This window comes from Eurypyga helias, unplaced genomic scaffold (assembly GCF_000690775.1).
Source record: "Eurypyga helias isolate BGI_N326 unplaced genomic scaffold, ASM69077v1 scaffold16749, whole genome shotgun sequence".
NCBI classification, from domain to species: Eukaryota; Metazoa; Chordata; class Aves; order Eurypygiformes; family Eurypygidae; genus Eurypyga; species Eurypyga helias.
In genome coordinates this window covers 1-19,641 of record NW_010270258.1, presented here as the reverse complement: position 1 = coordinate 19,641, position 19,641 = coordinate 1, and the positions used below count along the sequence as shown (strand labels likewise).

Sequence of the window (19,641 nt, the reverse complement as noted above, 5' to 3'; positions counted from 1 at the left end):
TCAAAAATCGCCCCTGTAACTTTGCTAAGAACCACACCACCTCCCGGGCTTAGAACACAGATCCCACGGACTCTGGCGATGAATTACGACTGGCAGACACTGAAAGCCTGAGGTGTAACTGGCACTGTGACCCTCCACGGCCTGGCTGAATCAAAGCCGGGTATCAAAACCAGCACGGGTCATCTTCCCAAGCGTGTTAAAAGCCAGCGCCTGCAATCCCTGCTGGAAATAGCCTGCGAATGCACACACACGTCTACACATACACACACACGTATTAGCAAGCCCGAACCATTGAATGTCGAATCACCCATCTGTGGGAGTCTCTTGGTAATCGGGAATGCGTTGTCTTCCAAGGTGTGAACGTTGAGTCGAATGCTCTCGTGGAGACTGACACCAGAAGGTGTCTGCAAGGTCTCGTTTGACCACGGCATTTGTTTTGCTTTGGGTGGTTTGATTTCCGGGGTTGTTTGGGTCAGTTTGTTTTCACCACAGATTATCAGCTGTTGTTTTTCCAAGTTATAACCCTTAGAAAGAAAGGCCCTGAGCCCCTGCATCACAAAATATTGGCAGGCAAGTGGAAATAATTGCGTGTATCAGTTTTGTGTTATGCCCACCTCATTCACTTTCAGAACTTGTATGCCAACTGGAAGGGCTCATTAGCATGAGGGTCGCTGTGCCCACACAGCCTCGTCTCCTACCAGAGCTCCCACGCGGCCACTGGTATTTGCCAGTGTAAGCACTGGCAGTGCCGCCCCCGAGATGCACCTTACACCAGGCTGGCTCTTCCAGACAGCAGCGTGTTGGGCCCCTGGGAGGATTTTCTGCTGTCAATCCTGTCTGATGTGTCTGAAGCAGCAGAACTCAGTGTGACAGAGTTGGCCTTATTCACCCAAAGCGGCAGCGCATACGTTAGAGAGCGTGTGTGTGTATATGTAAAGTGTGTGCACATACAGTTCTCCGACAGTGCAGCTCAAGGGCAAGACTCCGTATTTGTATGTCCCAGCCAATTCCAAACCTCAGTAGGGGATCGCATCACAACCTGGGTTCCCAGTGCCACCAGCCACCAACAATCCTCAGCTCTGGCCTCGGTTTCCCGCAGTCCTGCTTGCCCTTAGCGCGATACTGCCTGCCTACACCGCGCTGCGCGGCCAAGCGAAGGGCCGTCACCGGGTACCGGCATTCACCACCAGTAAAACCCTCTGGCAATTATTTCCCCAAATGAAATGCTGCGGAGAGCCCTACGGTGAGGTCTGTGTGTACTGAAACCCCAATGGAGAGGCAGCACGGAGCACTGACAGGCCCAGCTGCTTCAGCTAAACAACAGGGCCGTGTGGTTCAAGAGAACCCGGTCGCTGCTTTCAAAAGCGGTGATCAGCGTGCCTCAGAAGCGTAACAGCACCAACCTTCTCCTCCAGATCCTTAATCTGTCTTTTCTGGATGTCGGTTTTATCTTCCAAATCTCGGATCCTCTGCAAATCAGAAAAGCAAGCATCTAGACTAAATTCTCAGGAAATTTGCTCTGCTGAACAGTAAGTTCCAAGGGCCAAAAGCTAAAAATCAACAAATCCATCTCTTTGGCAGGGATAATCTTGTGTACAGCCACGACCCCACCCACGGACCCTGCCCAACCACTCTGCCCTGTGTACAACTGCTCAGGACACTCTACTGCATCCACGTGACTGTCCTCACATGCTGGAGATTAGGAACAACAGTGGGTACGTCCCTCATTATCAATTTTATAGTAATCCTGTGGTAAAGAGATGGAAAGCCTAAGATCAGGGTTACTCTTCAGAATTCTATCAAGATGGATTAAGATGTGTTTACAAGGAAAAAGGGTTATTCTCGGTCTGGAATGACAAATGTGCACAACGGGGCGAAAACATCGGCTCTGTGGTGAGCAGGGTAGGTGTAACTTAGAGACAAGGCGCATTGAGCAACCTGTTCTATGGAAGGTGTCCCTGCCCGTGGCAGGGGGTGGCACTGGGGGGATTTAAGGTGCCTTCAACCCAAACTGTTCTGGGATTCTGTGATTTTTTTAGCAGAGAGCAATCATGTAACATGAGTTATGCTTTTGGTCCCTTGGGAAGGGGGATCCCACAGAACAGGTAACAACTCCCAGGTCTGAAAAACAAAGCCTTGGCTCTCGGTATCTTTTCTCTGCTTAGTCAGGGCATGAGACAGCTGGCCAGCAAACAGCAGAGATCCCAAGGGGCAAACCAGGAGACGCCTGGAGAGCACATGGCAACCCTGGGACTGGCCTCCTAATTGTCCCGAGATGAGTAGCTTATGGCAGGTTTCCAACACTACCTCCTCCTTTCCTTGCCTCCCAGCCTTTCCATCCCCATCTCCAAGGGGGCTGGCTAAGAGCTGCCGGAAGCAGCTGCAACGGCCACGGTGTTAAATCCACGCAGCGACTGGGGCTGACACCAGCCCTTGTGCTCAAAGGCCGGGCGGGAATGGTGGACCAGTCTCAAGGGTCCAATTCAGCCCCAGGCACGACTGCGAAAGCCACGTCTGCTGTGCAGCAGAAACCCGGCCACCGGGCATCTGCTTCTGCCCTGTTCCCACCACCCTCTGCGTGAGCTTGGTCACGGCGCAGCTCCTCGCCGCGACGTTCTTTTTCTGACCTGATGAGCCTGCTGGAGCAGCTCCATCCTCTCCTGAAGAATCTGGCAATCATATTCTCTGCTTTTCCTCAGCATCTGACGCCTCAGCTTTTCCACGGCTGTCCTCAGCTCTTCCTGCTGTTTTTCAGTGAGCAGTTCCCCAAACTTTATCACCGTTTCTTGCTGCAAAGCATTGTACAAGGTGGCTTCAAGTTCCTGGATCCTCTGGTTGATGTAATACCAAAAGCCAGTTAGAGACAAAACATTGTTTAAAACACAGTGGGAAGTGGGGAGCTGGCGGCGGATGCGGGCGCCTGCGTGAGAGGTGGTCCCTGTGCTCAAGTGTGCAAAAATGTGAGAAACAGGACTCAAAATGGTTCAGTGTTTTGACAAGAGGGTGTGAACTTCCATTTGTAAGACATTAAGCTACTCATTTGCACTGAAATCCCTCACCGACTTCTTTGTAAGCAGTTACAGAGACGATGAGGAGGTGGAGTTTTCATACCTAGTTAGTAAGTGTAAAGATGAGGATTTCACCCATTCTAAAATTTTGACCCACTGTGCTAAAAAACAAAAGAGGAAAGCTTGAAGGTCCGGGCCAGACTGCTTTGCTCTTAACGCTGCTCATCCACGAGCACTGCCATTAACCTGACAAACCGACCGTGTGCGCGCACGGCCGGTTATCCGCCCCGCGCAGCAGAAGGCGGCAGCGGTGCCGACAGCGGGAACCGCGGCGGTGCGTGGCGCGCTGTCTTCACGCTTCGACCTGCAGAACGGCCAGGACTTCAGCCCCAGGCTCCAGCCGGTTGCACTGACTCCAGCTGGACGAGGCTTGGAGGAGCAACACCCGCCTTTAACTGAGCCGGGGAGACCTGCCTTTTGGCGACACGACACAGCTAGGCGCGGTGGCGAAGCTGCGCAGGCTGCATGGCAGCGACCAGCAGAAGGGGAAACAACCAACCAGATCTAAAAAGATGGCCAGAAGAAAGCAAGCCCTTCTCTTCCTGATCCCACAGGAGTCTGCTCCTGTCAGTGCTGACCAACATGTGCTGTAGGATTTCCTTCGTACATACCATGTATGCTTGGTCAAGAGCTTGCTTCCTGTAGTCCAATTCTTCCTCCAAATAACCTTTTATTTTGCAAAACTGCTCCTACAACGAAGAATCAGGGGGACAGAAAAATGAGCGCGTTACAATACCGTAGGAACCGTTATTAAATCACGCTCAGGTGGCCGGCTCAGGCAGGACTGCGAGGCTGGTCTCCAGCTGACACTGCAGAGCTATGACGACCTGACTCAGCTGGAAGGGCAGGAAAAGAGCTGTGGGTCGCTTTTGCATGATACACCCGGGCTGCAGGGAACCAAGTCCACCTTCGGTGAGTGCAGGGATACCACTTGGCATTTCAGGGGTGTAATTTAGGGGGTTCTGTGTGATTTTTTCTAAAGATTACCTCCCCTGGCATCACGGACAACTCCTTCCATGCTCCCTTATTATGGAAGCAGTGTGGAGCTCAGTGGGTGTATTCCTGTCTGCTGCTGTGTTTAACCTCTCGGCCTACGGTACGCCCGACCAACTCAAGTACGGACATCCCAGGAGCAGAATCTACACCTCCACAGCTATCCATCTCCTCGGGAGGTTACTTCTGTGAAGTGGAGTAAGAGCAGGGTCAGGTACTAACTTTACCGTGCTACCGCTGTGAATGTTTTGCCTTCAGAATGGAATGGGCTTGAAAGGCAATGAAAGAGAAGTGTGGTCATTCGCTAGCTTCCCTCGAACTGGTGCTGACTGAAATGTGATACAACAGCTGCTGTTCAGACTGTGAATCTTGTGCAACAGCGTGAGGTCACTTGTATCACTGGGAATCACGGAGCAACCTTTGACCTCTGTCCCTTCTCTCAGACAATCACCGGCATGGAAAGAGGGAGAGGGGTCAGACCTTCGCTGTTTCTGTGTTATCGTGCTGTTGCACATGAAGCAGACCAGTAACGATTTTAGATTCACCAACAGTCAGAGAAAGCCTGCGTACTTCACTTGCCCAAAGACCTTTCCAGATGTCTTTAAATGGCACACACACAGCGTTTTGCCCCTAAAATGTGTTTGCTTACCATATCACTTTCCAGTTCCATCATCTTCTGATGCAGAGCAGCTTCAGCTCCCTCAATCTGCTGGATCCACTGGGGAAACACAAAGAGAGCTGTAACCTGCTGGGTTTTCTGGGCACGTGGGCAATGGCAAGTGGGTACCTACAGCATCTTGTTAGTCTGCGTTTAGTAACCTGCTGCTAGTTCTGGGCCTGTCTTGAGCCTGTTCTCCTGTGACAGGGGCAGCTGCAATATCTGTAGGTAGCGCTTGCCAGAGAAGCAAGAGCCTCACCGTTACGGGATCACTGGAAGATGGGAAAGCACACTTGCTTGGATGGCCAGGGAACCCATTTCATCCCATGGATAAGGGCCCGCGATGGGGCTCCAGCATCCCAGAGCCAGCTCAGCTCGCTAGATCGCAATTCCCTTTGCAGAGGAGGAATTGCTGAGTAGAATCCTTGGAAGCTGTGGCGTTGACAAAACCACGTGCTGCATTTGAGCCACAGAAAGCAATTTTAACCAAGCCTCACGTTCTTTGTCATGTCCAAACCAAGGAACTTGGACATACTTTCAGTGGAGATTTTGCACACAGATCCCCCCAGCAGCTTTGGAAACCCCAGGACTAGAAATCCCAGGCTATAGCCATCATGGCATGGGTTCTCATTCAGTTCACAATTGCAAGTTTCATTTGATCTTCTTTTTGTATTTGCAGTTGCTCTGACCCCACAGCTTGGCCCAGCCGAGTTTGGTGGTTGTGCTGCATTAGCAAGGTGTTTGGGACTGCGCTGGCACAGTTTGTCTGGGGAATCACTTCCTACACTAGAAAGTTTGACCATATTGACAACAGCAGAGCAGAAAATTGCCAGCATTAGATGAGGCCTTAGGTAACGCACGAGAAAAGCAAGCACACGCTGTACCTTTTCTGCCAAGGACAACACAGTTGAAGCCTGAATTATGGCCACTTGTTCTTCGTTTCTTAAATTCTGTGAAGAGAAAGAAAGGGAAGGAGGAAATTGGCAGCAGCTTCTTGGTGAATAAAGATAATCCAGGCTAGAGACCAGGTGTGCAGTTTGAGGGGATCCCTGTAGTACTGGGTATCCCATTCCCATTGAAACACCCCGGGTCTGTTACACATTACGAAGAATACTGCTTTTGCCTTCTTGCGTGACAGTGACTAACTACGCGTTCTCATCCCACTGCATCTTACGCGAAACACAAACTGAAATGAGACCCACGTGTCTGCCTTCGTGCCAGTTTTAGAAAGCTGGACTTCCACTAAGCTCTTGTAGAAATAATGCTGATAGCACGTGGACAGACGATCCTTCGTCTTTACTTCTTAGGCACTTTCTTCAAACACTCCTCACGTTGGCCAGAGACACTGCACGATCTCTTTCACGTGGAGGACTGAAATGGGCAGCAAAGCTGCCGTGCGTCGCTTAGAAAACCACAGGGGATTTGGTAATTCTTGCTTATTTATGGAACTATGTTGCGATGAATCCTAGTCCTGATGAAGGTGTGGGTGGCTCAGACCGCCAAACTCACGTACGCGTTCTCCTGAATGACCGGAGTGCAGTCAGGCCTGTTTCCAAGCACCAGTGGCCTCTGGACATTCTTCCCAGTCTGCTAAACCAGATGTTAAAGCTGCTATTTCATGTCTAGTTCTCTGACTATTGAAATCTCACAAATCCTTAACTTAGGGAAATAAGTACTCCTTAAATTAATTGTTTTCTGATAATACATAACAAGAACCTTAGAAAACAGTCATGATAATTATAGCTTTCACTTACTCTACTGTACGAAATGCAGCTTGTAAAGGGAAAGTATCTCCCACTTTAACTTACCCCATTATCACCCAGGATGTCTAACTGCTTTATGAGGTCTGGGATGCTGACGTCCTGCAAAGAGAGAGTAAGATAAAGGCATGGCACGCACATTTTGTCACAGCTACAGTATCCTCCCCTCCTGCAAACTATGCTGAAATCAACCACTGTGCTTTATCCCATGGACGTGCATCACACACTGATCGCAGCTGCCTCTGAGCCAGGTTTTACCATTATGGTGAGAGTCATGAGTCCAGTTGAATTGTGTCATCACGCAGGCTTACATGACAGTTTAAATGCCTGGTGGCGGTGTTGGCAGAGATGACTGCAGTGAGTCACGGGGCAGCATCCACCACACCCGGAGGTAGAAGTGCTGCCTTGTAAAACCGACCTACCTTAACCCCCTCCTTCATGCAGTAGATCTGTAGAGCACTCACACCATCTGAGAAAGGGTGAATCTGGAGATTAAATGGTGGGGATCGCCTCTCTCTTTCCTGAAAATAAATTGGAAAGACGCCAGAGAGCATATTAGAATGAGATGCCCACAGATCTCGTTAAATGCCACAGCTACTGCCTGTACCATGCTTCACCACGCCAAGCTCTCCATTTTACTAGTCAAAGAAAAACATTCAGACCTAGTCTGAACAACAGTGTGGCAAGTGGGATGCAACCCTACACCCAAGCTCATTATTTTACAGGAGATTATTTATTTGACGAATGATGTCAATTTGCAAATTGGCTGCAGAAGGGCTGTCGCCTGGCTTTGCTTAATAAAGTGCTGAACAGCTACGTATTGTTGTAAAAACTCCCTTTAGAAATGGGTATTTGACTTAAGACTTCCTGGAGACTCAGATCTGCTCATCCTGGTATGTTGGGTGTTCTAACACCCGTGGAAAGTAGTAAGTTCAAAAAAGTTGATTAATGTCACCATGTATACACCTTCACTGCATAAAATCTAAAAATATTTGTCCGGTTTTAAAGGACCAAAGACAAAAATAAAAATTTGAAGATGTTATTTCTCATCTCTCTCAGGTGTCCAAGCACAGACTTGAAGATCAAATGTCACGTTCAACTCCATTTTTGGTTTATGACCATGTACTTCACCTGGTCAGTCCAGTTCCACGCCACAAGGCAACGCAGCTGTCAGGTGAAACTGGGAAGGATCCGTAACTATGGGACAAATCCATCACAGCGCTGATTCACGAGAGCCAGGAATGGCTCTGCTCTACCCAAAGACTCTGAAAGGCAGGTAGGTAAGGCCTTGGGCAGTGATGGAGAGCAACCGAGAGAAGCATCTTACCCCCGAGAAAAGGCCAGGGAAGCTGCTGTAGGTTGGTGCCCGTAACAAGAACCTGAACTAGGGGCCGTCCGGGAAGAGGGCGATCGAGGCACAGCCCAGTCCCCGGCCACCTGCAGAGGCTCCTGGAGCTTTCCAGCCTCACTCGAGGGACCTTCTTACTCGACGCAGGTCACGGCGAAAGCTGCTCGACGGGAAGCGTGTCCCGCGCGTGCAAGAGGTGGGCAGGCTGGTGCCGTCCATTGCGCTGGGGCCTACCACCTCGGCACAGCCAGGACATGGGCCGCAGCTGCGGTAACCAAAAACCACTCCGATGCTAACCCCCAGGCTCATCTCTGCACTCTGGGCACCTAGCCCAGAGCTGACCCAGCCAAGTACGGAGCTTACTGTTTCCAGGACATTAGAGCAGACATACTTCTACAGCCCAGAGCTGAAAACGCTGGGCTGGGTCTGTTACTCTCATATCACCGCAGTGCCGGTGTAAACGCCTGGTTAACGCTGGCGTCTGGTGCAAAGGCACCGGCTTAATTTGCTACCAGCTCTACTGTCACGAGCTCATCCATCACCTCCAGCTCAAGGTTGCGGAACTCCAGCAGCTCATTCTGGTCACGGGCATCCTGCAGCTCCTGTTGCAGACGGTTGTTTTCTGCGTCCAGTTTCTCTATCTAACAGGAATAAGTAAATTTAGGATCTGTGTGACTGTTACAAGAAACACTGAGTATCTGTTGAGCTCAGGGAGCACAGGCAGTGCAAAATCCAAACTCTAGAGATCATTCACTACTTGCTGGTTTACCTCAGCGAGTCTTTAGTTTACAGGTGAACTTCTGCTCATCAACTTCCTATCATCATAAAAAGCTTATGCTGGAGGTTTTCCCAAAACAATCCTAGTGAAGATCAGCGGGGAAGTTAACTCTACAGAAGTGTCAGGTTTGGCTATGTTAGCTGGGAAGGGCACTGCTCTCCCGGTAAAGCACTGGAATAGATTGCCTGGGGAGAGATGTGGAGACATCACAGCTGGAAGACCCTGCCCTTAAAAATATACAGAACGCACAGGGACCAGAAGGGTCTGGGGGCTAGGGGGTGACTGCCTTTCTACTGTTGTTTCACACACAGAAGCTAAGCCCAAAACATCCTGCCAGGGCAGCAGCAGAGTCTTCAGCAAGATGCTACCAGAACACAAAGGTCTGTGCCTCTGCCAGAATGACGCGTGGAGCTTCCGGCTCTCAGGCTGTTACCAGCAGAGCTGGTGCATCAGCATCTGCCAGCACAACAGTGGCTCAGCAGAGCTGGAGAGGGCTCGTCTTTCCATACGTTATCCTGCCCGTATTAACCTACGCTGTTCCTTCCCTATACTACACCTGTGAGCACCAAACTGCATGTCCAGAAAGTATATGGCAGGATCCAGAGGACCCTTCGGAGTGCAGACGCGTCACTTGGGAACGTACCTTGTCTAAAAGCTCTTGGTTCCTCTTAATGAAAAGCTGTTTGTCTTCCACCCAGTGCGAGTCCTGTCAGACGAAGCAGTACACAACAATCAAACTCCGTGGTGTTGGGCACATTTATGGAAAACTGGAGCCACAACATTAAGGCTTTAAAATCCTACAGGAACAGAGTGTCACTTACAGAGCAGCACCACGTTAGCCTACCAAGCTGCAGCAAGGTTTCTGAACTCGCTAGAGCTGCATGTGGACTGAACAGCGACATTATGGACTCCCGGCACGGCAGGGGTTGGCAGGGAGTCCATCATCCAGCCCTACCCCCCTGCCCAAGCAGGGTCGCCCAGAGCAGGTGGGACAGGAACGGACCCAGGCGGGTTCGGAATATCTCCAGAGACAGAGACTCCCCACCCTCCCTGGGCAGCCCGTTCCAGGGCTCGGGCACCCGAAAAGCGAAGCAGCTTTTCCTCCTGTTGAGGAGTAACGGTTGCTCCATCTCATGGAAGTCTGTATGGAAACTGTGGCACGTATTTTGACAGCAGAGCAGGCACGATCCAAAATAGGAAAAGAAAATACACAAGAAGTGCTTACCTGCCCTTTCTGTGCCAAAGTTTTCTCCAGATCTTCTATTTTCGCTTTATACCTCTGGACTTCAGCCTGGAGCTGCTCCTGAGCCTGTGGAAGTCAGGCACAGCATTAAACGCTAGGAAAACCACCCATGTGGCTGGTATTAAAAGGAAGCCAAACACAGCAGTCGGGGTTTATGCTGTTGCTTCCACGATGTTCGTAATTCCACTGCCCTGTCTGTCACACTGAGGGGTTTGCACGTCCTGACAGCAATGAACTGCCCTTGCCCTCAAACAAATACCGACCTTGGCTTCTCTTTCAGCGTCTATGACACCCCCCGCCTGCTCCTGCAGCAGTGCATACGCTCTCTGCAGGGCCTGGTACTCCTTCGTCAGCTGTCGAAACCGCAGCTCTGATTCTTCCGCTGCTAAACTCTGGAGGATGAGAAAGTACATGTCTAAGCCCCAGAGGGTAGAGCGCTGCCAAAGCGAAGGATGCGAGTGAGATTTGTTAAGCACAACAGCTGGTTTACAGGCCTTGACTCAAACAGCTTTGGTGAGCTTGCTGTAATATGAAGTAATAAGGATGTGGAATTTATACAGCATTTATGTCTTTTAGCTTACAGAAATGCAATAGGTTCCTTTTCTTGAAGGGGGAGAGGAAAAACGTAATCTCAGACTGCAATGAAGTCATAGCTGTAGACTCTATCGACCAGAGCTTGAAAGAAGCTCTCAGCATTTCAGTGTATCAGTAACCAAAACTGAGGCCGAACATAATGACGAACTCAACGCACACTATAAAAACCTAACTGGTCCCAAGAGCCCAGCCACTTGTTTTGGAAGCCAAATTCTCTGGAAAGCCTTTCCTTGCCTGTGGAAAGAGTCAGACCTTACCTCATCCAGATCATCATCCGGGGTTGCTGGTGTTCTGTCTGTTCTATACGAGGCCACGGAGGATGTTTCAGAGTCCATGGAATCTTCATCATACCCAAAAACCGTATCCACCACATGTCTCTGAAGAAGGGAAAATGTGATTCCTGAATCTCCTTGGAAAGAGGCAGCGTGAGTTTCTGATGGAGGGGAAGGTTAGTTCAAAATCACATTCCTAGTTACTTAAAGGCAAGAGGTGAAGAAAGAGCAGTGGGCTACCCCTGCAACGGCCACCTCCAAACCAACCCAAAGGGAACCACAGTGAAGATGAGGTCTTGTGCCGGTGGAGAATGAGTTTGCCCATTATTTTTTCTGAGCTGAGGATCTGGCTCAGTCTAGAACTGGGAAAACACAATGGGAGCAGCAACATGCTACAGGAAAAGTCTCTGCCCTTGCAGGAGGATCGTTCGTTAACCCCAAAGCTGCTCAGAAGATTCCTATCAGCATGCAGACCGGTGTGCAAAGACAACACCGTCAGAGGCACTCACATGTCCCACACTGTCAGTGCCCCAGTAACTGCCACATGCTGTTGGGCTGCTCCCGCGACACGCTTCGGTTGTACGCCTGACCCCTCCGTCTCCGGTAACTGAATTCGTGAGTCCCTCCCACGAAAGTACAGGTGACTGACCCTGCAGGCTTCGTTTCTGGGCCCAGGCTTGAGCATTTCAATGCTTGGCTTACGAATAATTCTGCAGACAAACTGATGGATGAGCATTTCAAAGGCACTTCTGTTTGCAACGCTTCTCACTTTTGCTGACAGGTTGCAACCTTCCAAACTGGAGCTGCAGTCACACAAAACCACGTACCAAAGATGCCAATAACCTTCCGCACACATCATCTTTTGTTGTTCCTTATCTTCCAAGCGCAGACAATATCCGTGTTCGTCGCTGTTGTACGCCCTGGCTCAAAGCAAAGCTGACTAGTGAACGTTTCAGTCTTCGCCTCCCAGTTACGTCTGCTGCGTGCTGCTTCAAACCCAGAGGAACGCCACGCTGCAGCAAGGGTTTGCTGGCCTGAAATGCTCTGCTCTGGGACAGCGTTGCCTTTTCTCCCAGAAGATGGCTGGCATACTACGGGATGGGCCTTGGAGGACACAGAGCAACCAAGCGCCGTTTCCTGCACAGTATTCCCGCTTGCTGGAGGTGGGACGTGGCTGTGGCAAAGCCATTCCTCACACGCAGCCGCTGAAGGAGCTGTTGAACCACTACTGACCACTCAGCTCTAAAACAGTTCTAAATTTGGTTTTGATCCCACTCAGGGTCACACCAGGGGTAGCCAGAGGCTGTGGGACTCAGCAGGAGAGACTGACCCTTCATTTCTCAGGCAGAAACTTCCACCTGAAGTGGAAGTTCCACCCTTTGAAGCCCAAGGGGTTTGTTTTAGCCCAGTCGGGCTGTGGAAACCAGCAGAAGACAGATGAGAACCAGATGTAAATACACCTTGGCATAACAGGCCCCGAGACCAACGTGCATAGAAACCAGATGGAAGGTTATTGTTATTTCAGAGAAGGGGGGGGGAAAGCCTCATTTTGCTGAAAATAAAATAGCTACGTACCCTTAACCAAATTGCAGTGGACTTCAGACCTTCCCCAGAGGAAGGAAGGTGTGAATAAACGGCACCACTAAAGCAGGTGGTTATAACCCACGAAACTCCCCTTGATCAGACTGCTGAAGCGGCTTTTCCTACAGAGCCTACTAGTATGTTTATAAGCTGAAAACAGTTTTTCTCTTACCTTAATTGGCTTTGAGCTTCTTTTATGCTTTCTGCGCCGAATGAGTTTCTCCCTGTCCTGGAAAGCAAGAGTAAAACGTTACTCCCTGCTCTTGTTTGCAGCCATAGGAGGGCAAATCAGCAGAGGAAATAAATCCTTGGGCTTCCACCGACTGTTCGCACACTGAAACAGGAATTTGACTCCAGGCGGAAGGGACGACTCACATCCAACCCTGTAAAATGCCTGAAGGGAAGGTGGGATATCCGAAAACCCCTTGCTGGCAGTTGCCTGACAGGCTGTCAAACAACAGGCGCTGGTGGGTCTCTTAAATCCCTGGGAGCCTGTCGCAGGGGACTGGTTTGGGCTTTGGATGAGCAGCTGCCTGGCTTCCCTCAGAGGAGATGCTGCCTGTCTCCGCCGTTACGCGACGGCAGTGTGGATCTCACCACTCCTAGCAATGATGTCTCACAAGGTTTTGGAGTCTCTTTCTCCTTCTCACCATCGTAACACAAAGTCAGCTGAAAAGGGGGTGGGGTATGAAGGGACAAAAGAACCGGAGAGCACTGCCTGGCAGCACACCATACTGCGCCGTGCAGCTGCCACTCCTTAAGGAAGCTTTTTAATGGTGGCTTAGTTACAATGGTAAAACAGCTTGGCCCAGCCCTGCCTTGTGAACACGTAGGGATCTTCCCAAGCTCCACAGTTCTTAGGCTGTGGTCATTCCTAGAGCTCAATTCTCCCACAAGAGTTACGCTTCCGAGTTGTAGGGGTTGATGCCCTGCTGGAATTCAGTTAAACTGCATGCACGCCTACACCTCAAAACGTGCAGGTATTAAAAGTGAGATGCTAACCCTCAGACCCCTAATTATAAGAAGTTCAGCTACGTTTGCCATACCATGTGTGTCAATGCTACCAGTGGTGAACTGCACCCAGGAATCACCCCTCACTTCCTGGTGCTCTGTACATACCCTTGTTAACTCGTCAATTATGTTCTGTTGTTCTATGACCTGAAGCTTTAAGAACTCAGTTTCTTGTTCCTCATTAGCCTGATCCAGGTCATTGAGAGATCTTAATTTCTTTAGAGGAGGATGTGACGTCATTTTTTCTCTCTGTGATAAGAAGAAGAAAGAGGTACAATAAGATCTAGCAATTAAGACACAGAGACCACCTTTCAGTTAAAAATGAGACATTCACTTTCATTTAAGCTGTACAGCCCGCAGAGCTTCAGCTACGTCGTTTTTCTAACTTTATGAACACCTATCAGCACTTCTTCACAACAAAGCAGCACAGCAAGGCCGAGTTCTTCAGCCAGAACAACAGAGCTCCACCTGCTTCATTACTGTGTGGCACTGCAGCCTTCCAGCAGCCCTTAAAGGCCACATACCGCAGCTCTTCCTTTGCCATGCATCAGCACGCCCCAACACGCGGCAAAGAGTTGAATCCCTGTCCGGGGGATGCAAACAGTACCTCTGCCCATGCCCCTGCCCTACCGATGCCCATCGTATGACCATATGCAGTGCGGAAGCAGACGTGCTGTAGGCACGTGAAAGACATGCACCCTGCCAGAAGAGAAGGAAAGGTAAAAAATGTGGTGCCACGTCTACTTTAACTAGAAGTCCACATCCTGCCTGCTCCGCTGGCCACAGCCCGGGAGAATTACTGCAGCCACCCACAGCTCGGCACCCATGACCTGGGCACCTCTCCTGCAAAGAGCAGGCGTCAGGGAGCTGTGTTAGGATGTACGTGTGTGTGCCAGTGGTGCTGCCCACTGGTGTCTAGTGGGGGCAGTCCCCAGGCCCCCTCTCCGTGCTGTGGGAGAGCCCGCGGAGCTGTGTCCCGTACTACCACAGCTCTGGAGGAAGAATCCTGAGCCGTGACACCGGCAGTAAGTTTATCTGCCTCCTGGCCGCGAGTGAACTGCGGAGTCTTGAAGTGGATTAACCTGGTAACACTAAAGCCTTCTTTTGTGAGACAAGAAAGTGAATCTGGTCATCTCGCCCTCACCGGCGGGAAAGCTGCGCCCACTGCTGACAGCTCGCCTGCTCCAGATGAGGCCGGTGGCTCCTGCAAGCCAGAGACAGTCTTCTCAGGCTGCAGCTTACGCCTGGCAACCCAGAACTTCCACCTCCTGTTCTCATTACTGCCAAAGCAACGTCAGTCCTTGTGCAGGGACTGGATTCTGATGGATACTCAGGGCAATTCCTCTGGAAGGACCTTCAGCCACAACTGCTCTGACCCCGCTTCATATCGCTCCAGCCAAACGTAGACCACCAGGACTGCCCCTCTCCCACATCCATCCACCGTGCACCTGTTTACGGGAAGGCTGCACGTGCTCGCTGGGAGAGCAGAACGTCACGCTGCGATCCCAGCCCTAACAAGAGCATGCACGTTCAAAGATGAACACCACGCTGGCTGAAAACTCTGCTTGTAACGGCTCGCTTTCGAGTTCCGCATGGGACAGGACTCAACGATGCAACCTTTAAACAACTGAAACTCAAAATTCCAGTCTTTGGGAAGGAATGAAAGACTGTGATTATGCATTCAGTTAAATATGTGGCACATGTGTGCGGAATACACGATGTTAGAGCATGCCAGTCTACTACAGGCAGACCCAAGCACGGCTACACCTCATCGCCAGCACTGCACGCAGCACTTCTCTATGTCCATCCGTGCACACACTATGCGGACATGGCCACCACGGCACAGATCACACAGTAAGCGTTTTGCTCTTTGGTACCAACCATTTCTATGTTTTCCTTAGTGACTGCTTTGAGTTTGTCTTCCATGCGCTGCAGGGACTGCATAAGCTCATCATTTCTCTTCGTGAGGCACTTGTTCTTTTCCAGAAGAGGTTTACATTGTTTCTCAGCTTCTCGGACGCGCTTCAACTGGATTGACAATAGCAATTAATCATTGTAAATAATCCAAACGAAAGGTCTTTTTCCTCCCTCCTTCATTAGAAGTATTTTTGTTACCTCCCTGTTGGACTACTGTCCCAGTAAAATGCCAAAGCGATCTAATGGAACTGCTGCTTAAAGCTTCCACAGCTTCCTTTAGCTGTAAGTCTCAAAGCATCATTCTGCACATCTGTTTCCAAAGGACGGCTTTATCTAGGGGAAAACTCGGACAGAGGGATGAAACAATACAGCACAGTCAGGCGACTGCAAAGCTGCTACAAAGCCCGAAATGACTCGTGCCTTATCTGCAAAACCCCCGCTGATTCTCTCACTGAAAGACAGGTTTGCAGAGGTCTGCCCAGGCTGGGTCCCAGCAATGCCAGCAGGGGTGTGAGTCTGGTTCTAATGCTGCACAGTGACATACCTGTGCACGTGCACAACGAACTTTGTTTTCATCAAGAAATCACACAACATGTAAACAACAAACCCCATAAGACAGGAAAGTATCTTAGGGCATGCTTGGAATTTCCATTACTGGTACAACTAGAGTTTGCAGCCACCAAGATGACTTCCTCGGAAAAATTAGTTCCATCCAGTAATTCTCACTGTTTCAGGGTTGTCATTTTTTCTCTAAGGGAGGACAAGGAAGATGGCACGTGGCCGGGGAAGGACAGCCTCCTCGTGCCCAGATGACTGACCTAACAAAGGCCCTGTCTCAGTTCTGTATTACTGCTCGTCCCTGGGAGATCCTGCCCCTTGCAGTTCTGCTGAGGAAGGGACGGCGAGAGGTGCCTGTAGCTGCTGAGGACATTTAACCATGGTGACTTACACCACATCACCCCACTTGGCCATTCAAACTAACCCCGCGACTCCGTCGGAAGCAGGTTAGCAAGTACCTGAGGATCCCTGCTGCGAACAGGAAAGAGGGGAGCACCTCTGAAGTGGCTGCACCTCTGATCAGCCCCGCTGTGGGCAAACCCACCGCCTGTCCTGCCCCAAGAATGAAGTCAGGCGCTGCTGGGCCCAACGCACCTTAAAGCAGGCGGTATCTCCAGCAGTGCTCCTGATCATGTTTAACAAACCGTAGTCACACTCTGCAAGATGCAGCTTTGAAGCCTTTTAAAATGTTGGGGTATTTTTTTTTCCCGTGTGAAAAAATAGGCTGAATATTTAATGACATGCAGCAGCTAATCAAGCTGACTCATCAGACTCCGAGCTATTCAGTGTCAAAGAAATCTGGGGGTTGAGAGCTTTTGGTAACTGAACAGAGACCCATGAACATATTGCAATTTGCAGTCTTGAGAAGACGTTATTTTGCCACTACTACATTAAGAACAGGAGGAGATCTGAGCCAGATAAGTCAGTATGAAAGGAGGGCTTTAGGACTCCCAGCCCAGGAATAAAAAAAATAAAGATATCAGAGAGTTGAATTTCGACATCCTCATCTTTAACCACAGCAGAAATACAGAGAGGTTAAAGACCCAGGGTGCTGACTTCAACATACAGGTATCCCCACCTAGGAGTAAATTGGGCAAAGGGATCAATTCACCGCTGTCCATCCTCCCCAGATTGGACACTTAACTGTTCCCAACCCGGTCAGATACGGGACTACAGACCTGATTTCCTCTGCACAGCAAGCCCCTCCAGACACTGCTGTGTGCTCCATCGCTCAAGCGTTCATACAGAAACCTACAAGCGCCCCTGCCTCAACTTTCCCTGTGATTTTGCCTTGTCTGACTCCAATGAAACTGCTGTTTAATTCTAGGACAAAAACCCCATCCTCAGCCGAGCGAGCGACTAGGCTGACGGGTGGAAACAGCACGCTCATCGCTGGCTGCCATCCCTGGAGCCTCCTCTCTCTGCCTGTCGCTATGGCTCCTGACCTCCCCGTCCGACCGCGCAAAGGTCACACACCAGTTCGTTTCGCTCGTCAACAAGCAGCGTGTTCCTGTCTTCCAGCTTCCGGATCGTGGCGTTCAGCTCAGCTATCCTCTTCTGGTTCCTGCGCAAGTCCTGTGCATTGGCAACAACACAGACAGTTACTGATTCTTTTCCACGTATGTGCCTGGGAGAAGAAGCCTCAAAACCTTCTCACCAGTCAAGCTGCCAGCAGCAGCAAGTTATATTTATGGGTTTTTACTGTACTGAGCATGCAGGCAAAACTGATTCTGCTTTTGGAAGCCCTGTCAGTATCAATTATGTTTGTAAATAAAGCAACTGAGGACACAGCCTTGTCAGCTCTGTCCCACCAGCATTCTCTCTGCAGAACGTGGACGTAACTTCTCTGCAGTGAGTAAAAGTGGGAATGTCTTCCCAGGGCCTGAGAAAACATTTAAGCAAGAGAAACACAGCCATGTCTGCTTTGCAGGGGCCAGTAAAACCTGCGTACAGGGCTGCTGCAGTGCTCCGAACCATCTCCGGCCCTTCCTGGGATCTCTCTCTTGGGACTGCTCATGTTACACTCTGCCTCCTTCACCAAGAAGAGCTGTTCATCCAGAGCTTCCTTCTGCAGCTGCAGCTTCTGCACATAGCCTGTCTGTGTCTCCAGTTCCTTCTCCAAGGAAAATATGATCCTGTCTTTAGCCTTGATCTCGTCCATCTGAATGAGACAAACACCACAACAACGATGTTACTGCCTACAGGCAGCAGCATTTTGGCCTTCTCCCACCCCACAGCCTACGATGTACTTAACAGCAGCGTTCACCCCTTAAATCTGCTACATCATACTGCACCAGGCTTGTAAAACGATACCCCTTGAGCTTCAGCTGTAACCGAACGTGATTCACCAGCCTTAGACAGAGCAAAGCCCAGGGACCGAGCATGGTGTGAGGTGCTATCGGACAATGGGATGAGGGGTTCAGGCTCTCACATCGCGTTGTGGCCCGTTACTTTGTCTAGTGAAAAATAAGTATAAGCTGACAAACCCAAACAAGTCCAGACTAGCTGCTGCTCGTGCAAACGGAGCCACGTTAGCTGGTAGAGATTAGGATCCCATTCTCCCAAACCCATACTTCTCAAAGCTGACTGCCATGTTTCTGCTCTTCTGCGAGCGCAAGCTATTCATTTTATTGTTACTGCATTTCTGCCTAACATCCCACGACTGCCCAAGACAAAAAGAAGTGCCTCTTGTTTCACTTCACAGCAACTTTATGATGGCTGGGAGGAAAGTTTTAGATTAAAACTTAGTCTACGATCAGCCCATACAAGCCTTGCAACCACGAACGCTGGTACAAAGCTGCTCCCGTCACTGAGCTCAGGAAGATCTGGTGAAGCAGAATTTGCAACTCTCCCCTCCTGCCACGGTTTAACGATACCACCTCAGGGGCTAGAGAAACTCAAACTGCAAAAGCAGGTGCAAACGCCCTTTTTCTAACACCTTGCAGTGCACGTGTTGCACCTCAGCGACCCAAGTCCTGACTAGGCCAACCACTCTTACTTTAAGGAGTTGGCTGCATCGCAGCGGTTGCTCCAGCTGGCTCACCGTGATCTATTTGCTGCTGAGCAATGACAGGGAGGAGTTCTTAATACTTCTGCAAACTGCAGCGCATGGCAGAGCTCCGCTGCTCACAAAAACTAAGGACACAAGAGGCAAACTCGCTACAGAGTAATGAACTGTTTGGTACTGACCAGGCGGCGAATATCCCTTTCGCTCTCCCACTTGATCTTGGAAATGGCTTCCTGGTGGGACTGATGCTCACTCCGAAGATCCCCTGCCTTGATCTTATCAGCCTGGATCATATTGTTAAGGGCCTCGTCCACCTGCTTTTTGGCAGACTTCAGTTCGGTAATTTCCTGCAGGAGCTTAAGGCGCTCGGAGTCGAACTGTTTCCTGGCCTCTTCCCGAGCCTCAATGGTCAGCGCTGTCCTTACTTTATCGCTGCTCCCATCCCGCAGCGCGCACAGCGCTGACTTGAGGCGTTGGATCTCGCTGTCTCGAACCTTCACCATCCGGGTCATCTCCTGCTCGTGCTGTTTGATGAGATTTTCCCTCACGGCCTGCAGCTCTTTCATCTTCTCCTCGTGGAGTTTGGCCTTCAGCTCTGTGATCTGCACCGTCTGCTTGCGCTGCTCCACCTCGCGGATCCGCTTGGTTTCTTGAGTCTTCTCTCTTTCCAGTCTAGCAACCTGCAACGAGATAAAGCGCAAGGCGAACGCTCCAGCACAGCGTTACCGAAACAAGCCAACCCAGACACACAGCCATGACAAACGGAGGAAGACCCTGCGGCAGTCCTAGATCATCCACCGCCCTCCTAGGAGAACATATGGGCCAAATCCCGGGTGTGCTGGATTCAGCCAGG

At 50.4% G+C, this 19,641-nt stretch overlaps 1 protein-coding gene across 1 annotated transcript in view; it reads right to left on the bottom strand.

Moving 5' to 3' along the window:
* LOC104514648 (janus kinase and microtubule-interacting protein 2) overlaps positions 1-19,468 on the bottom strand; it is a gene marked incomplete at its 5' end in the record, with an annotated part of 19,651 nt that extends 183 nt beyond the window's left edge. The window contains 18 exons of the mRNA XM_010158389.1: positions 1,404-1,469; positions 2,628-2,831; positions 3,680-3,757; positions 4,711-4,779; positions 5,604-5,669; positions 6,528-6,581; positions 6,902-7,000; positions 8,370-8,468; positions 9,249-9,311; positions 9,831-9,914; positions 10,112-10,240; positions 10,700-10,819; positions 12,468-12,524; positions 13,415-13,555; positions 15,188-15,334; positions 17,258-17,356; positions 17,733-17,942; positions 18,971-19,468. Coding sequence (XP_010156691.1) covers positions 1,404-1,469; positions 2,628-2,831; positions 3,680-3,757; positions 4,711-4,779; positions 5,604-5,669; positions 6,528-6,581; positions 6,902-7,000; positions 8,370-8,468; positions 9,249-9,311; positions 9,831-9,914; positions 10,112-10,240; positions 10,700-10,819; positions 12,468-12,524; positions 13,415-13,555; positions 15,188-15,334; positions 17,258-17,356; positions 17,733-17,942; positions 18,971-19,468 — 2,283 coding nt within the window. The remainder of the gene's footprint in view (positions 1-1,403; positions 1,470-2,627; positions 2,832-3,679; positions 3,758-4,710; positions 4,780-5,603; positions 5,670-6,527; positions 6,582-6,901; positions 7,001-8,369; positions 8,469-9,248; positions 9,312-9,830; positions 9,915-10,111; positions 10,241-10,699; positions 10,820-12,467; positions 12,525-13,414; positions 13,556-15,187; positions 15,335-17,257; positions 17,357-17,732; positions 17,943-18,970) is intronic.
* Between the last annotated feature and the right edge of the window lie 173 nt (positions 19,469-19,641).